Genomic DNA, 21368 nt, shown 5'->3' on the forward strand with positions numbered 1-21368 from the left:
TCCCTTCCTCTCTCTGTTTCCCTCCCACCTCCTCTCACCTGGAGCTGCCAGGGTTGTTCCTGAGAGGGCTGGGAAGGCTGCTGCCTCTGCTCTGGTCCATCAGCCTTCTCCCTTGGTAAGTTGAGGACTCGCAGGAGGAGGGGAACCCCGACAGATCGTAAATATTTGATTTTAAAAAATTTTTGTAAACAATTTGATAATATAGATTTTGTTGGCCTGCCACCTTCAGACCAATATTTTGATATATGCAAACCATGTACCATTTTAATGGAAGGGGGCTTTCAGAAAACAGCACATGGGGGGTCGAGTGATCAAGGTAGCAGCTGTGGCAAGGGCTAAATGCTTAGAGCTCACCTGTCTTCTGCCACAGTTTTTCAGCATTTTTGATATCCCATGTGCTATTAAAAAAACAAAAAAATCAGGGCTAATGTAGCTCATAAAACTCAGATTCCACTACTGCAAAAAGTTTAGGAACTGCAATGGTTTAGTACTCCAAAGATGCCTCCATCCAACTGAATGGGGAAGGTGATGTAGAAATATTTTAAACAAAGAATAGGGTAAAATAAAGAGTGGAAGCATATCATAGAATCATAGAGAGTTGGAAGGGACCTAAAAGATCATCTAGTTCAACCCTCTGCCTACAGCAGGAAATCCTCCTCGACTAGAGCATCTCCAACAGATACTTGTCAAGCCTCTGCTTGAAGGGGGAACCCACCACCTCCCTTAACAATCTCTTCCACTGCCAACCACCCTTACAGTCAGGAATTTTTTCCTGATACTCAATCGGAATCTCTTCTTTTGCCATTTTTACCCATTGGATTTAGTTCTATTTTCAGAGGTAGTTGAGAACTAATTTGCCCCTTCTTCCCTATGGCATCCCTTCAAGTATTTGAAGAGCGCTATCATATCCCCTCTCAGCCGCATAGGACTTGCTCTCCAACCCTCTGATGATCCGCATCACTCTCTTCTGAACCCGCTCCAGTTTGGCTGCATCTTTCTTAAAGTGAGGTGCCCAGAATTGGACACGGTACTCCAGGTAAGGTCTGACCCAGCTGAGGTCTGACCAATGCAGAGTAAAGTGGAACCACAACTTCCAGGGACTTGAAATCGGCGCTCCTCCGAATGCAGGCTAAAATTGCATTCGCCTTCTTTGCAGCCACATATACTGGCCCCCAGTTCAGGAAGACCCACGTGTAATTTCCCCCCAGAATGAACAGAGTGTATTTTGCAGGGGGGAAAGGCAAGCTTTGCCCCACATTTTGGATTTCATGGTTCAATCTAAGCATTGCTGTGGTTTAATTTTAGAACAAACAATAAATGGTTGGCAACCTTCAGTCTCGAAAGACTATGGTATAAGCCTACAGCACCCGGTATTCCCAGGCAGTCTCCCATCCAAGTACTAACCAGGCCTGACCCTGCTTAGCTTCCGAGATCATGGTATAAGCCGACACGCCCGGTATTCCCAGGCGGTCTCCCATCCAAGTACTAACCAGGCCTGACCCTGCTTAGCTTCCGAGATCATGGTATAAGCCTACAGCACCCGGTATTCCCAGGCGGTCTCCCATCCAAGTACTAACCAGGCCTGACCCTGCTTAGCTTCCGAGATCAGACAAGATCGGGCAATAGTGTTCAGTATAGGGAGATGGTTGGCAACCTTCAGTCTCGAAAGACAACCTTCAGTCTTGAAAGATCAGACAAGATCAGGCATGTGCAGGGTAACAAACAATAAAATAAATATATATATATTTAATTGCACTGTCCATTTTTAGTAAGATAAGGGATTCCTTGGCCAGCTTCCTTAAATTCATTGCACAATGATCAGATAGCAGAACAATTAGTAAAAATGTTAGGGAGGGTGTTATTCATCCACTCCCTTCTGCCTCTAGTACGCTCTTTAGAAAATACAGTCAGAATAACTTTCTTTTCCCTTAATACTGGCAAGATCTCATGCTGAGTGAGGAGACCCGTTCTGGTTGTCACAGTTCCCGGAGGATATTGAAAGCTGACAGCTTTTTGAGAGTAGAGGCAGAGCTGGCCCTTCCATGAGGCCAACTGAAGTGATTTACTCAGGCAGCAGAATGGTGGGGGGCGCCCCCCCTACTTGCCACCTACTTGCCTCCACTGCCCTTCCTTCTTCTTCCACTCCCTGGATTGGAAAAGGATGAGGGGGACAGAGAGGGAAAGAAAATGTGGAGGGGAAAAAGTGCTAAGGGTAAGGGGGCACATCGCCTCAGTTGTCAGGAGGTCTTGGGCTATCCCTGGGTAGAGTGGGGAGAAGAATTCAGACAACCCTAGGTGCAAATCAGACACAGAAAGGTTGAGGGACATGAGTACAATTAGTCTAGAGCAGGCTCCTCCAAACCCCAGCCGGGGGGGGGGGCGGATCTGGGGTAGGAGGAACGCCTTCTTCTCCATGAGCAAAGCTTACCATTCTGGCCCATGACATCGCATCATGTTGGGGAAAAACGAAATCTTCAGGAATAGTTGGTAGTAATCTCCAGTCAGATTTGGCAGTTCAACCAAACAGCAAACTTAGACCTGATCTCAAATTGTGGTTTTACTTCATGGCCGTTGTAGGCCACAGAAACTGATATAACTAACTAACTAGGTATTTATATACCGCCTTTCTGGTCATCGGATTACTCCTCTGACTTTATTCAAGGCGGTTTACATAGGCAGGTGTTTCTAAATCCCTCAAGGGTTTTTTTTTTACAAACGTAGAGGTTCTCTCTTTCAAGAATCAACAACATTTCAGAATGGATCTTCTCACTTCTGGCCTCCAGTTCTCCCACGCAGGCTGACAAGCAGCTCCATCTCTCACATGGAGGGCAGCCAAGACGCTTCTTGCTCACATCAAGAGCAGGTGGAATCACTCAGCTGGGCTTGACAGTTGCTTCAAGGTCTTGCCATTCTCAGCCGTTCAGGGAGCTGCCGGTGTCTTCGAACTGGCGACCTTCTGATGTTATCTTCGGGCCAATGGAGACTCTACCCTCTAGACCAGACCTCCTGCCCTGTGATATACCATCACTCTCCAGTTCAATGGCTCAAAACAGACCTCCAAATGTGGAACTCAGCCTCCGTAGACTCTCATTCATTGCGACTGAACGGCTTCACGCAAAGACATGACAAGTTTAATGCTGCGTCTGCATCTCGTCACACCTCTGCTTCAACGAGGCCGTGAATACCTGCTTGTCTTCAGTGCATCAGGAGACGTCTGCAGTTTGTAAAGAACATCATGTCCACTGTAAATGCAGGGAGGAAAAGTTTAATTGAAGCACAGTCTTTCCAATTAGTTATAAATGGCAGGAAATTGGCTTCTCTTCCCGCCCCCCCTTTCCTGCACTGAGGTTACCATATAGTGTTTTTTTAACACAATGGTTGGTTGCTGCAATCTTGTTGCCGCAGCCCTTTGGTGTGTAGTTCAAATCTTACCTAAAATGCCTTGTAGAAATAAATTACCCAAATGCAGGATTTTATGGGGAAGGCGAGAGGAATTTCTGGTCTTCCATTATATGCAAAGGGGAAAACAAAATTGCTGCCTGAGTTACTTTCCCGCTAATGATGCCCTAATAAAAATTATCTGGAAATTGATTTAGCTTGTTCCACATGCTATACCTTGAACATGATTATATGGGAACTTTCCAAAAGATTAAAAACACATTTTGCAATAAGGAACTGTTTCAGTTTCTTAAATGTAATATGTTGACATTCTCAGCCCTGCCTTTTCTCCCAGTAAGGATTCTGGAGGACCAAAGTTTTCACATATGGAATTACAAACCTCTGTGGCTGATATGATTATTGCTAATAATTTCTATAGCACTTCCTCAATGTGCTTTACAGTGATGACCTCTTTAAGCGGTGATTTCAAGATGACATTATCGTGGCTTGTCGCTCAGATTTTTATTTTTTTTTTTCAACTAGGGCCTTTTACAAGCTGCTAATCTTCTCTTCCCCAACTTTTCTTGTTCCCTGAACTCAAAGAGGACATGTTTTTGGCAGAGATGGAGGTGGTAATTGGTTAATCGTTTGGAAAGGCATATCAGTGTTGAGTTTAAAGTTACAAGCCAAGAACAAAAATATCTTTCCTGTAAGTAAATGCTGTGTTATAAAAATCATTTTACAGCCATTTTTGTTAATGATACATTCCTGTTTTGCAATTTTGCTTCACTTACTGGATCTTTTTTTTAATGGAAAGAGATCCAAGACAGCAGAAGAGACAATGCATTAGGAGCGCTCTGGTCAGATGCAGCCTTTTTCGGTTGCTCGATCGAGTGGAGATAAACCCAGCTTCACGAGCCCAGAATGATCATTTTAACTCATCCTTGTGCAGGTGCCAGAACACAGGTGGAAACTGGAATTGGCTTTATGACGACCGGCACAATTTGTGATCCACAGATTGCATCAGCAAAACTCACACTCTGTTGAAATGAATTCAGAGGAACCAGTTTGAACAGAAATACACCAGGTTTGTCTGTGGTCAGGACCAGCCTTCGAAGCTGTGGGGCCCAACTGGAAACATTTTTTTTTTTTTTGGCTGGGCCCCAGGTTCACAGCCAAGGTCTGTAGAATCTTAGAGATACAAATAAAATTTACTATAGTCTTTAAATCTCTAGGGTAGAATGGAATTCTATATTGATGAGCTTAGATCAGTGGTTCCCAAAGTTTTTAGAGGTTCTAGATTGCTCTAGGCTGCTCTAGCCCTAGGCTGCTCTAGGGCCTCTACAAAGGTTGGGAACCATTGATCTAAGCACATCTTTATACAAAATTGCATATATGTAAGCCTGCAAGTAAACAAACAAAATGTGTAATGACCTCAGTAAAGTAAATACAAGTTACAAAACCACTTGTTTCAGTGACTGTGAAATGATTTTGTAAAAGTCATTTTTTTAAAAATTATTTTTATTCTAGTGGGGGGGGGGCCTTAGTCATGGAGCCCAGTTGGGAACAATTGGTCCAATTGGCTTAAAGCCAGCCCTGAATTCAACAAATGCTCTACAACAGCAGCATCTTCATGACTTGTGGTCCTGGGTTATAACATGAATTGCCCCAGACCCCTCCATATGACTTGAACAGCCACACTTGTCACCAAACTTCCTGTGTCTGCATGTATCCCAGAAGCACTTACCAGGTGAAAGGGGTGGACCATTTGAGGGTTTGCCCTTCTGAGCGTAGTAAGTGTTCTGCTCTTGCCAGTGACAGCAGAATTCACATACTGTATTTCCTGTTTCCTGATCTGCTCACATGGTTGGCAAGCTACCGAACACTCCTTGGGGCTTCTGAGCAAGCTGACATAGGCTTGTGTCCCAAAGCACACACCCCAAAGCACCCTCCACCCCCATTCACACACAGACAAGCAGACACAGATATTTCAATGTCATCCTCTTTCCCTTTCTCCCTCTCATCCACGTCCTGCCACTACACTATTTGGGTTACACCCCTATGCACACTTTTGCGGGAGAAAGCCCCATTGAACACAATGGGACTTACTTCTGATGCATTGGATGGTCATGATGGAACACAATTGAACTTCTGGGAGATTCTTCCGGGTTCTGTTTCTAGGGCATATGCCTGTAGTAATTAATTGACTGCCCCTCTTCCTCTGCTGGAAGAGCCAGCGGAGGAAGCGGGACAGACGTTTTGTTTCTACAGACGGTGGCCCTAGAAACAGAGCCATAGAACCTGGAAGAGTTTTGCAGCGATTTTCAACTGCTGTGCTCCAAATTCCCGCAGCGCACCGATGTGACACAACACACCCATTGAAAATTGCTGACCTAAGATGCTCAATGCTGCATGTTGTTCTCACCGCCTTGATCTTTCTCCCACCAGACACTGTGGCTGTCTTCAAGAAGTGCACTGCTCTCTTCCCACCTCCAGTTCAGGGGTTGTGAGAAAGCCCAAGAGAGAGCAGAGTGCTGGAACCCTGTCCTGCTCATATCCACTCTCAGGTCTTCCTTTATTTCAATTAAGTTCCGCTTGCCTTTATGAACCTGGGGGAATGACTGATTCTTTCAAAGAGGCTAAAGTTTCGCTCATCTGAAAGAGCCTGGAATGTGACAGGAGAAAGGGAGGAGAAGTAAATCAAAGCAGATAGCAATTCACCAGATGTAAAGTATTTTTCTTCATCCCCCACCCCTAACTCCCTTCACCACCCCCAACACACACATATTCTTTCTTATTCCCTACTAGAAATTTCAGATTGTTTGCTGACATTTTAATTCCTTTGTGTACTGACATGCTGTTGAGGCACTGAAGACCTTGTCTCCCTCTTGCTGAAATCAGGGGGAGTTTTGCCCTGGATCCCTGCAAGCTATCAACTGAAACTACACACACACACACCCCAATGTGTCTTGAAGATGACTTGAGAGCTCAGCTCAGCTTTAGCTACAGTTGATATTGTTCACTCTGCTTTCTGTTGCAGTTTCGAAGCTCAGTTCGAGCCACTGTCTGCCTTTTCAACTTTCTGATCTAAAGGGAGGTTCAATCATTCTTTGCTTATCATCAGTCAGTGTCTTAAAGGGGAACACCACAGTGTATATACACACTGATGGGTTATGTTATGTGCATGTATTCTGACCCTGGGCATAAGCTCCCAAGTACCGTATGTCTCAAGTGAAGCAGGCGTAAATAAAGAAAAATCTAAATTAGGAGTTTGCATGTAGGGGGGAGAGAAACTGAGCACAATTCACTGAAGGTCAAAATGAAATGTTTATTGCCCCTTTGGCTGACTTTGTTTTTTGATAGATAACAAACTTAAGAAAGTTAGATAAAAAAACATAAGAAGATCCCCACAGGATCAGGCCAAAGACCCATCTATTCCAGCTTCCTATGTCTCACTGTGGCCCACCAAATGCCTCCAGGAGCACCCAAGACAACAAGAGACCTACATCCTGGTGCCCTCCCTTGTATCTGGCTTTCTGAGGTAGCCTACTTCTAAAACCAGGAACTTACAATCATGGCTTGTAACCTGTGATGGACTTTTCCTCCAGAAATGTGTCCAATCTCCTTTTAAAGGCATCCAGGACAGATACTATCAACATATCCTGTGGCCAGGGGTTCCACAGACTAATTACACACCGGGTAGAAATAGGTTTTCTTTTGTCTGTTCTGACTCTCCCGACACACAATTTTAGTGGATGTCCTCTGGTTCTGGTGTTGTGTGAGAAGGGAAGCGAACACCCCTCTACCCACTCTATTCATCTCATGCATAATTTTGTACGTCTCAATCATGCCCTCCTTGGGCACCATAATGGGGTCAGACCACAGCAGGGCTTTGGGGGGCATTAGGAGTTTGTCCCCACCAAAGTTCTGATTTGGATTGATCCTTGCACACATAGAATCCTTGTTAGTAAAAAAACACCCACTGACTTTCAGTAGTTTGATCTGAAGGCTGCAATCCTGTCCTCACTTACCTGAGAGTAAATCACATTCACTATAATGGGATTTACTCCTAAGTAAACATGCATAAGATTCTGCTGCAAGTGTTTATGTGTTAATAATTCATCAAATTAATTAACACAATTAACACTTAAGCACTTTTAAACACTTCTAAACAATTAAAAAGAAAAAGAGCTGTGCTGCATGGATGTTGCTTTTTGTTTACCACGAAGTCATTTTGACATTCAAGCCATACTTTTGTGGACCATATCAACAGCTGTGTGATCTGCTCCTCAGGCCAACTGGACAGAGCTTGGGCTCCATGTTAAAGGTTCTTCATTTCTGCCATATAACCTACTTCCAAGAGGTTGACCTTTGGGGCTACACCATAAGAACATAAGAACAGCCCCGCTGGATCAGGCCATAGGCCCATCTAGTCCAGCTTCCTGTATCTCACACTAGCCCACCAAATGCCCCAGGGAGCACACCAGACAACAAGAGACCTGCATCCTGGTGCCCTTAATTGTCAGCCTCTGCAGAAACTAGGTCAACGACACACCACTGAAGATGTGAATATTATTTTCCTTACTCTTGACCCTTTCTTGACTTTCTTCCCATCATGTCAATTAAAATTTAAGTTGTAGATCTTTGAGGCAGGGAGCTCCTTGCTTATATGACACTTAAGAACACTTCTAAAATTCTTGGTGTAAAGCATTTCATGCTTTTCCTGTCCATCAAGATGTATGAAAAGTCACAATTGTATGCGATGAACACAGCCTCACATAAAGCAAATAAGGAGTCTGGCACACCACCCTGCAACTTAGAGCTAGGATGGTGTAGTAGTTTGGATGCTGGACTTGGACCTGGAAGATCCAGGTTCAAATCTTCGCTCAGCCATGGCACTACCTGGGTGACCTTGGGCCAGTCACTACATCTCTACCTCACAGGGTTGTTGTGAGGGCAAATGGAGGGAAGGAGCGATGTACACCACCCTGAGCTCCGTAGAGAAAGGGCGGTATAGAAAAGTGAACAATAAACACATTTTTAGTGTGGTGTCCTGGGCCCAGTTGAAACAGACAACAGTAGAACAAAGACTTAGCAAGTTTCCAAATGGTACTTTAGTACGGGGTCAAGGGATTACCAAGTGGTTCTCCTCTCAGATTCAGGAAGCTGAGCACACCCTTCAAAAGGCAGGTGTCGAAGGGTTAACATTCCAGCAGTTCCAATTTTCCCGACTGAGCTCAGATTTTTCAGAAGGGAATATTACCAAATGAATAAATTGCAGTCTTAGGTGGAAAACCGACCCATCTGATGCCAAACCTTCCAGCATCTCCCGTTTGACAGCTATATTTCATTCCCTCCCACAGCTTGTGAAAAGATTCCCCTTACCACACGGACATAACAAATGCATTTTCCTCTGTAGACTTCCTGCTGTGCCATGAATAAGGGATTCCTCTTCGGCACAGCACTGACATCAAGCAATTTATCGCAGACGCACTTCTTTAATAGGTTTATTTTTTTATTCCAGGTTTTACAATCATATTTCATCAACTGGTACAATAAAACATATTTGGCTATTTTTTAATATTTATTTTTGGTTTTTCGGTTTCAAAGGGATTCCAGCGATGGGCACGTGGTGGACCGACCCAGTCCTCGTACACGTTTATGCTTAAATTTTATCGTTAAACAATATCAGGTATTGGCTTAAGCAGGCTTCATCGTACACCCGGATCACTAGCAATTTTTCACACAGCAGCGTATGGTGGAGTCCTTTAAATATGAGCAGGAAGGAGATGTGTGGGGAGAAGGGGGGAGGTTGCCTGACATGTCAAAGGAAGGAGATTCTGTTACTTTACATGGCCCAGGAGATATTCGCAGTATGTTCTTTGGCTTTCATCCGTAGAACCGCAATGCTGGAAGACCGCCGTTCAAATTCCGGCTTGGTTTCGAACGCATGTCCGTTGGTCGTGCCGGAAAGCAAAGAGTCAGTGAAAAAGTTGTTGAGGGGCACGTGGCTGAACTGGCTCTGATGGTTTGAGAAGCCCGAGTATGCCGAATCTGTCCGCGGCGAATGGGAATAAGGGGTCATACAAGAGGACGTGTCTCGTGGAAGCATACAGGAAGTCACCACCGAACCGCTAGCTGCATTTCCTGCCCACAGATTATTCTGAATCTGGAACATATAAAACAAAGATTAAATGTACACTTTTTTTTTTTTTAAATCCCCCAGTTTGCCGCTTTGTTTTGGCCTGTCGTCAGTCAATGAGACAACACATCTGCCATTCACATTGTTGCATCATTTTATTTCTGTGGAAACAATCAGCTTAATGTCAGTGGAAACCCAAATCTCGACTTGATTAAGAACATCTTGCGCCGGCCTCCAGAAAAATATATATATATTCCAAATCAAGCTTGGATGGTCTTTCACCAAAAGGGATTTCCAGTTGTCATCATGTGGCTGAAGAGCAGCCAATTTTTTCACCTGGATCCCATGAGAATAGGCACATGCGGAGAAGCTGATTGATGCGCACCGGCTGCCTTCAAGGTCATGTGCCGAAAGGTCGCCCCATGTGCTGAAAAAGGTGCTGTGTTAAGAATTCCCCTCTCTGGATTCCCTGCATCAGATGCTCAAGACTGTGCTTGCAGTCCCACTCTAGTTCCAAATGAGACGTGAACCTCCCATTTGGAAGGAGTCTGCTCTCCACACACAAGAGTTGCCTTAATGGATGTAGACATGTAGCTATTTCCAATAGTGGCCAACCAGATACCTCTCTGGTCATTCTCATGCAGTGCATTAAGATAATTGCCTTCCTCTGTTGTTTTCCCCCAGCATCCTGTATTCAGAGGTATACTGCTGCTGTACAGAGAGGTTCTACTTCGTGATCACGGATCCTAGACATAGCGACTTCAAGCAGGTGGTATTCTGCACAGGCTAAAACACTGAACTATGAACCGGGGAAGTCCCTGGTTTGAATGTTACCTCTGCCAGGAACTCATTAGGTGACTTTAGACAAGTCACTCAACTTCAGCCCCCTCATCTGCAATATGGGTATCATAATACCCACTTGCCCTATAACTTTGTTATAAGGACTGCAGTTAATAAGGAGGCCTGCTTGCGAATGCTGCACACTCTAAAGGTGCAGCTGGTGTCAATTCATAACAGGGCCTTTTCCATCGTAGCGCCTAACGAGTGAAACTCCCTCCCACAGGAGATGACGATACCCCTCTCCTTGCTAGTGCTCCGCAAGGGCCTTAAAATGTTCTTGTTCCACGTGGCTTTCCTTGATCTAGGTTTGTGGTTGGTTTGTTATTCTCTCTGATGGATTTGGAAGGGAGGAAGCATTTTGGCATCCCGTGATTATTACGACAGGCTCTGTGGTTGTTTTGTTTTTAATTAATGTATTGATTGTGGACCCAGTCCTATGCAACCTCCCAGCACTGGTGCAGCTATGCCAACAGGGTGTGAGCTGCATCCTGTGGTAGTGGTGGTGGGGGGCAGTCACAGAGCCTCTTCAAGGTAAGGGGATGTTTAATCCTTTACCTTGGGGCTGCATTGCAGCGGCATCAGCCCTGGAAAATTGGATAGGAATGAACCCTCAAACTTGCTGCTGTGTTGTTGCTTTTTATTGGTTATGTTTTATTACTTTCTTCTTGCCTGTAATCTGACTTGGGCTTTCCAATAGGAACTAGGAAGGCAGGACAATTAATTAAAATCATAGTAACAAGAATCTATTTCCCCTGGGGGCTGGGGATAAGAATAGGCCCTCAGTTTGGCTGTACTTGTCATAAGAGGCGACTAAACAGCCACCGGGTAGATGGAGCTCGTCAGCCTGGGAAGGCAGCTCATCTGAGAGAAGGAAAACTCTGATCCCAAACCTCCACTGCCTTGTGGCTACATCCAGTAATGGAAAAGGATTCAGGAGACAACCTCAAGGCAAAATCCGGAGCCGGAGTCCCTGAGGCAGTTCATGGTTGAACACAGTCACGTTCTGACAACTCCTGCGACACCACTGGAACCAACCGTATTGGCCTCTGCCTTTCCATTGGACCATTTCAGCGATGTGGAGAGGGGGGATTTGCTGCATGGGAAACAGTCTATTCTCCATATCTACTTTACCCAGGTTTCGCGCACTGGAGAGGACACTATGTTCCAGAACCACCATTCAGAGCATGATACCGTGGTCTTCCGAGACTGAAGGATGCCAACAAAGTAACAAGAATACACATGAAACACTTTGAACACCAGAAAGCACTATACAAATGCTAAAGCAGGGTTATATGCCTGTCTGCCATGAATTTGCCTAATCCTTTCTAAAAAGGATAGCGTAAAAGTCATCTACGCTAGTGGCTAACAGCACATCTTGTGGCGGGGAGTTCCACAAGTTAATAATGTGTCACGCGTAGAAGTACCTCCTTCTGTCTGTCCTGAACCTGCTGCCAGCCAACGTCTTTGGGTGATTCCACGTTCTAGAATGGTGAGAGAGAAAAAAGTTCTGTCTATACTCTCTTCCCCAGTCAAAATTTTATAAAGCTGCATTCTGTTACCCAAATTTGTCATGTGTCGTTTGACAAAGTACTTCCTTTTTTGCCAGTCTGGAGCCAACTGCCAGTCAGCAAGTGTTCAGGTGCATGTCGCTCTTTATACGCAACCAATTCACACCTATAGCCACACCCTTGGGGGATTTGCAACTAATCCTTGCAACACACCCTTGGGGGATTTCCCTCTACAGCTCTGAAAATCCTTGCTTGACAATCTCAGCAGACCGGCTTTGGCTTTGCTCAGAGCTCTTTGTGCTACAATCTCCCGCCTTTTCCACTTTTCTGGCTGTTTCTGTCCTCTCCAGGTCTGCATCCATTCTTTCCAAAGATTCCATCACACTCCCATCATCCATCATCCTGTTTTCACAGTGCCAGCAAAGCATGCACATTAATGTCCCTTTGAGCCACAATTATGGCAGGCGTGCTCCCGTAAACAAAATAGTTGCCCTAGTTGCTGGAACCCCAGTCCAGCTCTACTGGTATTAAACCATGCAGAAATATGAAAACATTTCCCCTTTTTCTGAGTAACTGTCTTCTTTTTTTTTTCTTTCTCCTTAAAAAAAATTAAGAAATAAGAATGCACACAAAAAAACAACTAAGCCATAACACAATCAAGGCTTTTTCTAAAGTAGTCTTCAAGGCAACTTTCTGCCACAACTCTTGGTTATGTCTCCAAATAAATTCCAACTCGTTTTGGTTTTTTAGGTCTCCTACCCTAAGCAGACAACACAGCATGCCTGTTGTACTGGTGACAGCAGGGCCAGCCTTAGGGCAATGTGGCCTATGTCGTGACATTGGGTCCCACTCTCTAGGAGGGCCTACACTGGGGTGGGGAGGCAGATCTCCCAGTGCGGCAGCCAGCTTCTGGCAGCCTGGGAGGGCAATGGTGTGTGGGCTTGCTCACCCTCCACTGGGACTGTTTAGCCTGAAATTGACATCCCAGAAGTAGTTGGTGGTGACGTTGCATCACTGCCAAGTATTTTCTCGTGCCATGTTTTTCATTCACCGCCTCAAGTGTCTGGCTCAATGTGGCTGCAGTTGCCACGACTGCCTGGTGAGTTGGGGGGCCCTGTATTGGGCCCTGCTGATTCTGAGGGCAGCCCTGCACACACGTGCCCTATCAAACATGGCAGCAGGGAGTTGGCAGTAGACTTGATCCAGCCATCTCTGCTGGGGGCACAATCCACTGAGAACGTCTGTGCAGCCAGAGGCCCTGAGAGGAATTTTATCAGGGAGGGTCTTTGGGGCCCTGTTATGTTAGGGGGGTATCTGAACTATGGTCAGTTTTTGCTAACTGCTGGTGTTGGGTTCCTGAATAACCCCAGCAGATAATGAATCCATGGACGGTGAACCAATGTTCCAACAGGATCAATTGGGTTGAGGGGAGGAATAGTCACAGGTCCCATTCGAAGTGCTCTGCAGCCTTCAGCGCTCTCTGCGTTGGAGGTCTCTGGAAGTCTCCGCTGCCTGACCTTCAGAAGGCTGCAGATACCTCAGTCAAGAACACCCCACAAATGGCATGAAATACATGTCAGTTCTGATGCCTGCAGATAAACAAATCCACAGGTAGTGAATCCGCAGGTAGTGGAAACTGACTGTACTTACAGGGGCATTGGAAGAATGGTGAGGGTGGCTAGGGTTGGAAAAAAAAACTGGACAAATAGAATGATTTACAAGATAAGCAAGAAGGGGGGCCTGCATTTTTTAAAAGCCTAAAACTCCTGTAGAAACACATGTGTTAAGTGCAGCCTGACAAACACTTCCCATTTTTTTTTTATCCCACACGTATCCCTGTAATTTGTCTTGAAACTCTAGAACGTGACCGTAAAGCTGATGTCAAGCGAATGAACTGAGAATTTGTAAAGCTGGCAAACAGGTTGCAAAATTTTCCTTTTGCAGAAGAAATCACAAAGTATCAGTCTGGTACTGAAATTCTACAGTGTCTGTCTACAAGGCAGAGTTCTCGTTGATTGGTGAACGAAGCAGACTCGCTTTTAAAGTTAAAAAAAAACAAAACACTGTTTCTCAGCAGTAGCATAGCTAGAAGGATGCAAAACAGTAACTACTACAGGTGCCCCTCCTCTTCACCATTAGATACATCCTGAGCAGCACACAGGCACTTTCTGAACCAAATGGCATTTCATGAGCATTGCCCATCGCGGCCCAGTATGTCTCCAACAGGGAGTGGGAGGGGGCGCTAATATAGTGCATTGTGAAGCCTGTGGTACTTAACGTCTTGCCCTTCTCTAGCTATGCTACTCTTTTGCAGCCATACATCAGCAATCTATTTCCCATTACTTGACCTGACTTTATTTTAAGAGGATGGGTCATTTCTGCAGTGCCCCTACTTAACACTAAAGACTGTGAAGTGTCTCAAAATAACATACGCAGTGTAAAATGTATCTTGGAATGAAAAATAAATAAAGCCCTGTTTTACAATAAGTAGAAAACATCGGTGCTTCTTCTGGTATGTAGGAGGGAAAGGAGACAGTGTGGACATGCATGGAAAGAAAACATTTTCTCCTGTTTAAATCTTCTGTGATCTGTGCACCGTATAAAAGGCAATTCAGGGAGATTCTGAATGAGCCTATACATAGATCCCATCTCTGGTTTCTGTTAACATCACAAACATCTTGAGTTTTGCTCTTGTGGTTACCAGGAAATCGCCCAAGAACCCTTCAATATATTACCTTACTAGAGCATGTGTGTGCATGTGTAGAAGAGTAGCAAGCTTTAATCGGATAACCAGAGCATCAATCAACTCTAAATTTTAGTTGATTAATTGGTGGGGAGCAACTTTAATCTATCAGGTGAATTTTAATCTCTGACGCAGTGGTAAAAAAAACATGCTTAGTTTCTGAAACAGTTTTGGTTCTGGTGTATTAGGGAGGGAAAGGAAAATTTATAGATGAACTTTCTGTCAATGGATAGTAGTTTATCAGCCCGTTCCTAACTAAATCCCTGCGCAGCCATACAACGGCGCGGTGTGGACTGCCCTGCATCCCACGGGGGGGATTTTCCCACGGGGGACTTTGTCCCCTTGCCTCAAAGTAAGCCCATCAGCCACAAGGGGGGTCAACTCAGACCTGCACTAGCGGACCTGTGCCCAAACCCATTGCTGCCCTCCCCTGCTCCACTCAATCCTCTCCCTAACTTTCCCCCATCCCTCCGCCAGACTTACCTGTTATGGTGGGCTTCCCAATATCCGCTGGCACATGCAGGAAGGCTCCGTCTTTCCTACCAATGTGCCAGCTCCCTGCGCTGTTGCTTCAGTAACTCAAAAGGGCCCCCAATTTGAGGAAATATGCATGTTTATTTAAAACAGGGCTCTTCAGAACCTGTCCCATGGGCCAGATCTGGTACCCTGCCTTTTCCCTTCCCTGCATGAATGGTGCTTACCATTCTGTAGGGGAGCCATCCTTCCCTGCCACCAATCTCCCCCAAACCAATCTCTAGCCCACCACTTCTGGGTTCCGTCACCCCAGCAGCCACTACACCCAGATTTCTAGGCAGGCGAAGGGGGCTAGAGTTCAGTTTGGGGGAGATCAGCAGCAGGAAAGGACATCTCCCCAGTGGAATGGTAAGCACCAGTTGCGCCAGGGACACCTTTCCCATTGCGCAGCGGTCTCCAGTTTGGAGATGACTGGTTTAAAATACAGCCATTATATGCCTTTCATTATTATTATGCCAAACAGTGGAAATTGAACAAGACCCCGACAGTAAGTGAATCGGAAGAGAAACTGTGTTATTTTTCAGGACTGGCCAAATTAACGGGTTACGTAAGTTAAAGAATGAACACAAATGATTTTCAGAAACTAGAAGTCGTTTGTTAGACGCTGGCAAAACAAGGCACATGCTTCTGATGTTTCCCATTTATTTCATGTGATTTGAATGGAATATTGCTAATTGTGTTGTTTTTGTAGCATAAATGTAATAAACAAACAGCCCAATCCTAACTAAATTCCCGCGTGGTGAAGCAGTGGCGCCAAAGCGGCTACTGCTGCATCTGGTGGGGGAATTTTAGCTGTTGGAGGTCTCTGTTGAGTAAGGGAGGTCAACTCGGACCTGCGCCAGTGATATCACTGGTGCAAGTTCGAGTCAATCCATGTTGGTGGATCAGGCCTGGGAAGGGGGAATTGGATATAGTGAATACCACCTAGTCTTCCCACCAACCTTCCCAGACACACAGCACCTACTACCAACTAATGTTGGTGTACCATCTGCAGCTCCTCCTGCAGTTTTAGTTTGGTCAAAGTTATCAGGGCATCTGAATCATGTCCACATAAGACTATTGTTACGTATCTAATGCAGTGTTTCCCAAACTGTGGGTCAGGATCCACCAGTGGGTTGCAACCTGATTGTCGTTGGAGGGTCATGGAACTGAAACTGACAAGCTGATGTGTGACAAGGAAAATGTATCAAGCCCGGGGGAAAGTGAAAGTGAGCCACACATTTGCGTTTACTCATGAGTAGGCAACAGTGCCTCAGCCCAAGAGAAGAACACAGTGGCATCAGAACGGTCCCGATCCGATGAAAGCAGGCCTCAAAAAACAACAGAGAAAGCAGTGTGTCACGCCCACCCCCCACCCCCACAACTGAAAAGGAAAATGTATTGAGCCCCATGGAAAGCAAAATTGAGCTGTGTGTGCATGCCTACTCATAAGTAGGCAAATGTGCCTTGGCTCCTATCACAAGCCAAGTGAAGCATCAGAGCATACCAGAATGGCCCCAATTCAATGAACTTGGAGCTCAACGAAGGCTCCAGAAGGCAGCCAGCCCCATAGTAAAGAAGATAAACACAGAGGCTTGAGCAGCTGATAAGGTGAAACTCTTTCTTTCTTTCTTTCTTTCTTTCTTTCTTTCTTTCTTTCTTTCTTTCTTTCTTTCTTTCTTTCTTTGTGTATATGTCCTGAAGCTAAGTGGGTTCCAACAGAGTGTCATTTTGAAAAGTGGGTCCCGATGCTAAAACATTTACATACGAACATAAGAACAGCCCCACTGGATCAGGCCATAGGCCCATCTAGTCCAGCTTCCTGTATCTCACAGCGGCCCACCAAATGCCCCAGGGAGCACACCAGATAACAAGAGACCTCATCCTGGTGCCCTCCCCTGCATCTGGCATTCTGACATAACCCATTTCTAAAATCAGGAGGTTGCGCATACACATCATGGCTTGTACCCCATAATGGTACCCCATAATGGATTTTTCCTCCAGAAACTTGTCATAGCCTTTCCTCATAAGGAAGGTGCCCCAGCCCCGTAATCATCTTAGTCGCTCTCTTTTGCACCTTTTCCATTTCCACTATGTCTTTTTTGAGATGCAGCGACCAGAACTGGACACAATACTCCAGGTGTGGCCTTACCATAGATTTGTACAACGGCATTATAATACTAGCCGTTTTGTTCTCAATACCCTTCCTAATGATCCCAAGCATAGAATTGGCCTTCTTCACTGCCGCCGCACATTGGGTCGACACTTTCATCGACCTGTCCACCACCACCCCAAGATCTCTCTCCTGATCTGTCACAGACAGCTCAGAACCCATCAGCCTATATCTAAAGTTTTGATTTTTTGCCCCAATGTGCATGACTTTACACTTACTGACATTGAAGCGCATCTACCATTTTGCTGCCCATTCTGCCAGTCTGGAGAGATCCTTCTGGAGCTCCTCACAATCACTTCTGGTCTTTACCACTCGGAAAAGTTTGGTGTCGTCTGCAAACTTAGCCACTTCACTGCTCAACCCTGTCTCCAGGTCATTTATGAAGAGGTTGAAAAGCACCGGTCCCAGGACAGATCCTTGGGGCACACCACTTTTCACCTCTCTCCATTGTGAAAATTGCCCATTGACACCCACTCTCTGCTTCCTGGCCTCCAACCAGTTCTCAATCCACGAGAGGACCTGTCCTCTAATTCCCTGACTGTGGAGTTTTTTCAGTAGCCTTTGGTGAGGGACCGTGTCAAACGCCTTCTGAAAGTCCAGATATATAATATCCACGGGTTCTCCCTTATCCACAAGGCTGTTGACCTTTTCAAAGAATTTTTGAAATTCTTTGCGAATTTCAAATTCTTTGCGAACCACTGCTCTAATGCATGGTCTGAAGCTGCCTTAGAAGTGTCCCATGACAATATCAGTTCTATACTGACAAAATGTCAGTACAGCAATTGGACCAGTGACCAGGAAATTTCTTACAAATTTTGCACTGGCTGCTAGTCAGTAAGTTGTATTTTACAAGCATGGCTCAAGTGCCGGTGATCACTTTTTTAACCCTCAATGGCTTGGGACCTGGCTACCTGTAATGGAAATGCACAAGATCCCTCAAGGAGATAGGATGTGGTGTCAGCAGTGGCCCTTTGTTCTAACAGGCAAGCATGGGGTTAACACCAGAGCCTTAGATTGCAGTGAGAGTGCTGCACAGGCCTCAGGGTTAAAAGTAGCACCTGCAGGAAGAAAAAGGGTGTGGGTGTGGAAGGAAGGAGCTTGGAGAGATTAGGAGAGCAGAGGAAAGGAGCTGGGAGGAGAGAGAACTAGACTGATGGATTAATGGACTGAGGAGCTGATGGACTACTGGACCTGCTGAATGACTAATGGACAGATGGGCAAATGGACTTCTGAGCATTGCTGGAACAGAGCCTGCTGGAGAGATTGGTGTGTGGCTGCCACTTCCAAGACCTGCTGAGGACCAAGTTGTTGCTGTGGTGGCTGGAGAAGCCGCTGGCAGAACCTGCTCTGCAGGTTGAACAGGTGAGATACCCTGGCGTTGGGGTCCAGCAGCACTGCAGTACAGAACGAGGGCCATTGTTGGGGAACACAGGGGAGCTAATTAGCTTAAAGTGGGCATAAGTGAAGCTTGGACTGGGAATTTGGCAAAACATTACCTCTAAGATATTCTGCATCACGTGACCCCCTTCACAAGCCTCTGCTCCGATGCCTTCTGAAGTCCAGCAGGCTGTTACGTGAAAATCTCCTTTTCCCTTCCAAGTTGTGATTTTGTATGTATTATGGACTAAAAACTCATGCAGGTCAAACCTCAGAATACAGGGCACCCTTCCCCCCAGTCCAAGGCCCTGGTAGAAGTCACAAGTTTGCAAAGTGGTGATTACATCCCCTCCTCCAGTCAAGGAATGTCTCCTGATTATGCAAAACAAGCATGCACCTACAGAGGAAGAAGTCTATTGTTCTTTTGTTGTAGTTTGATCACTCTTAAGCACCTTATGCAAATTGCCTCCCTCCCACAGAAGGTCAGCCTGGCTGGTAAGCTGACTTCCTTCCGGTTCATCACGTGCTCCACGTGTACCATTGTGAGTATACTGAGCATGTGCACAGCTCTGGGATACTTCCGGTCATTCTAGGTCAGCTTCCAGGTCACACACAATCCCTTAAGAGGAAGCTCCGAGCATATGTCTCTCTCTCTCTCTGACTGCCCTCCTGCGGGAGTGGTCCTACACGGGACTCTTCCCCCAACTGCCCCACCCGGACAGGTACATATATCTTGCGTCTAAACCCTCTCCCTTCTTCCCTATCTATTCCTCCCTTCTCCCCCATCTTTAGTTAGCAAACTGGGTTTAGCAGATTAAGGAACCCCTAAAATACTTCCCTACACCCTATCCGTTTCTGATTCCTTTTCGGATGCACCCAAATACATAGCACATGCAGCCACCACAAGCTAGGTATACTAGAATCTATACTTATCATTTCTCCATGTGTATTATGTTTACCTTTGTGTGTTTTTGTAATAAAAATATAATCCTTTGATTGAAAGTTACCTTTCTCCCAGTCTCCTCCTTAAGCTAAACAAGGGATTTCTTTGCTTTACGCTGTCTTGCTATCCAACCTGCAATCCTAAGAGTTTCCAAAAGGCTAATATACTAATTCCCCTAAACAAAGCAGCCTTTTTGGTAACAAGGCAATGAGCACAGGAAGGGCTTTCTTTATTTTGGAACCCAACATGTGGAAAAGCCTCCCAGAGCAGTTCCCCTAGTACTAAACTTGACCCAGGCTTCCCAGCATTGTAGCTGCTTGATTTTTGCACCTGAGTGACCATAATGGGTTTTACTTTGTTGTTTTCTTATTTCTGTGGTTTTAAATCGTATCGGGTTTTGGGGGCTGCTTTAGATTCTGGTTGGACACAGAAGATCCTGCTAACAGATGAGGATTATCTTTTGACTTTTCAAACTCTACTGCTAGTCTAGCCACCACACTAACTATGTCACAAAGGCTGATCAGCAGTTCAAAACTGAATTATTTAACGTCACTGTGATTTTATATTTTGGCTTGTTTTGCAGCTCACTGATCAGGTGGATTACAATGAATCTCAAGTGACTGTTTGTGGCAAGTCAGTCCTGTCTTGCTGTTGATACATATTCCAATGACTGACTGCATTGTTCTTCAAATATTTTTACAATTAAGTCCTTGTGTAAAATAAACCTTGGTATATGGTGATCCTGGAAAAAAAAAAAAGAATTGAAAAGTTGCTGCCATTTAAATGGCACATAGTTAAGATTATTCCAGCAACTTCAACAGGAACAGAGGAAAAGCTGGCACACGAAGAGCTTATTTTGCAACAGTTACAGGCTAGGGAGGTCTCTGGAGCAGTTTCCAAGTTAAATCAATGCCTGGGGAACTTCTTGCTCTTTGGCATTTGTTGCTGTGGTTTCTCGTTCCTCCCTTCCCTAACACACTGAGCAGACATTACGGTAGAATCAAAGCCTAGTTTGTGAGCCGAACTTTCTGTCATTGCTTAGTTTTCAGCAAGGAGGGGCTAGGACTCTCCTGTGATTTAGGTACCCCATACAGAAGATATTGGAGGGGCATGTCATGGGAGGAATGTGGAGGGCAAATTCAATGTGTTCTGGACAGGGCTTTTTTTGTAATGGAACACACCGGAACGGCATTCCGGCACCTTTTTTTCCCTCCTCCCTGCCCCCACCTTTTTTCCCTCCCTGCACCGCCCCTGCCCCGCACTGCTGGCTAGGGAGGGATTCGAACTTCCAACCTTGTGCTCCACAGCCCAGCACTCTCTCCATTGGGCTATAGGAAAGCCTATAGTTAAAGTGTTCAGAACTAATATATAAGGTCTTGAGCCCAGCTGGTGGCCATCAGTGCCTCAAGTATTAGTTCCAAACACTTTGAGCCTAAGAGCTCTTATGGCTCAATTGCTAAAGTGCTGGGGTTCAAATCCCTATGAGGAAGAATTTTTTTTTTTTTTTAAGGCGGGGAGGTGCTCCATGGCTGCAAAATATAAAGGTTGGTTGCTAGTTGCCAAAAGGGGGGCCAGTTGAGGCTGCAAAACTCCTCAAAGTTCAGTCCCAGGCAGGCTGACCAGAGTACCAATGGTGGACCACAATGGTGCCTTGCTTGGGTCTGGAATCGTATCTGGTCTGTACCATACTGGGCAGGCTATTCCAAGTTTTCTTTAGTTTCTGTTTGGAAACCCAGACTCCAGCTGCCTTC

General features: G+C 45.5%; 1 protein-coding gene and 1 pseudogene across 1 annotated transcript in view; both read right to left on the reverse strand.

Moving 5' to 3' along the window:
* Positions 1–1528: 1528 nt before the first annotated feature.
* LOC136658206 (5S ribosomal RNA) lies at positions 1529–1651 on the reverse strand (annotated as a pseudogene).
* A 7575-nt stretch (positions 1652–9226) lies between these two features.
* Positions 9227–21368, reverse strand: part of ALX1 (ALX homeobox 1) — a 38602-nt gene continuing 26460 nt past the window's right edge. The window contains exon 4 of the mRNA XM_066634343.1: positions 9227–9547. Within this exon, the coding sequence (XP_066490440.1) occupies positions 9227–9547 (321 nt within the window). The remainder of the gene's footprint in view (positions 9548–21368) is intronic.

This window comes from Tiliqua scincoides, chromosome 7 (genome assembly GCF_035046505.1).
Source record: "Tiliqua scincoides isolate rTilSci1 chromosome 7, rTilSci1.hap2, whole genome shotgun sequence".
Classification (NCBI taxonomy): Eukaryota; Metazoa; Chordata; class Lepidosauria; order Squamata; family Scincidae; genus Tiliqua; species Tiliqua scincoides.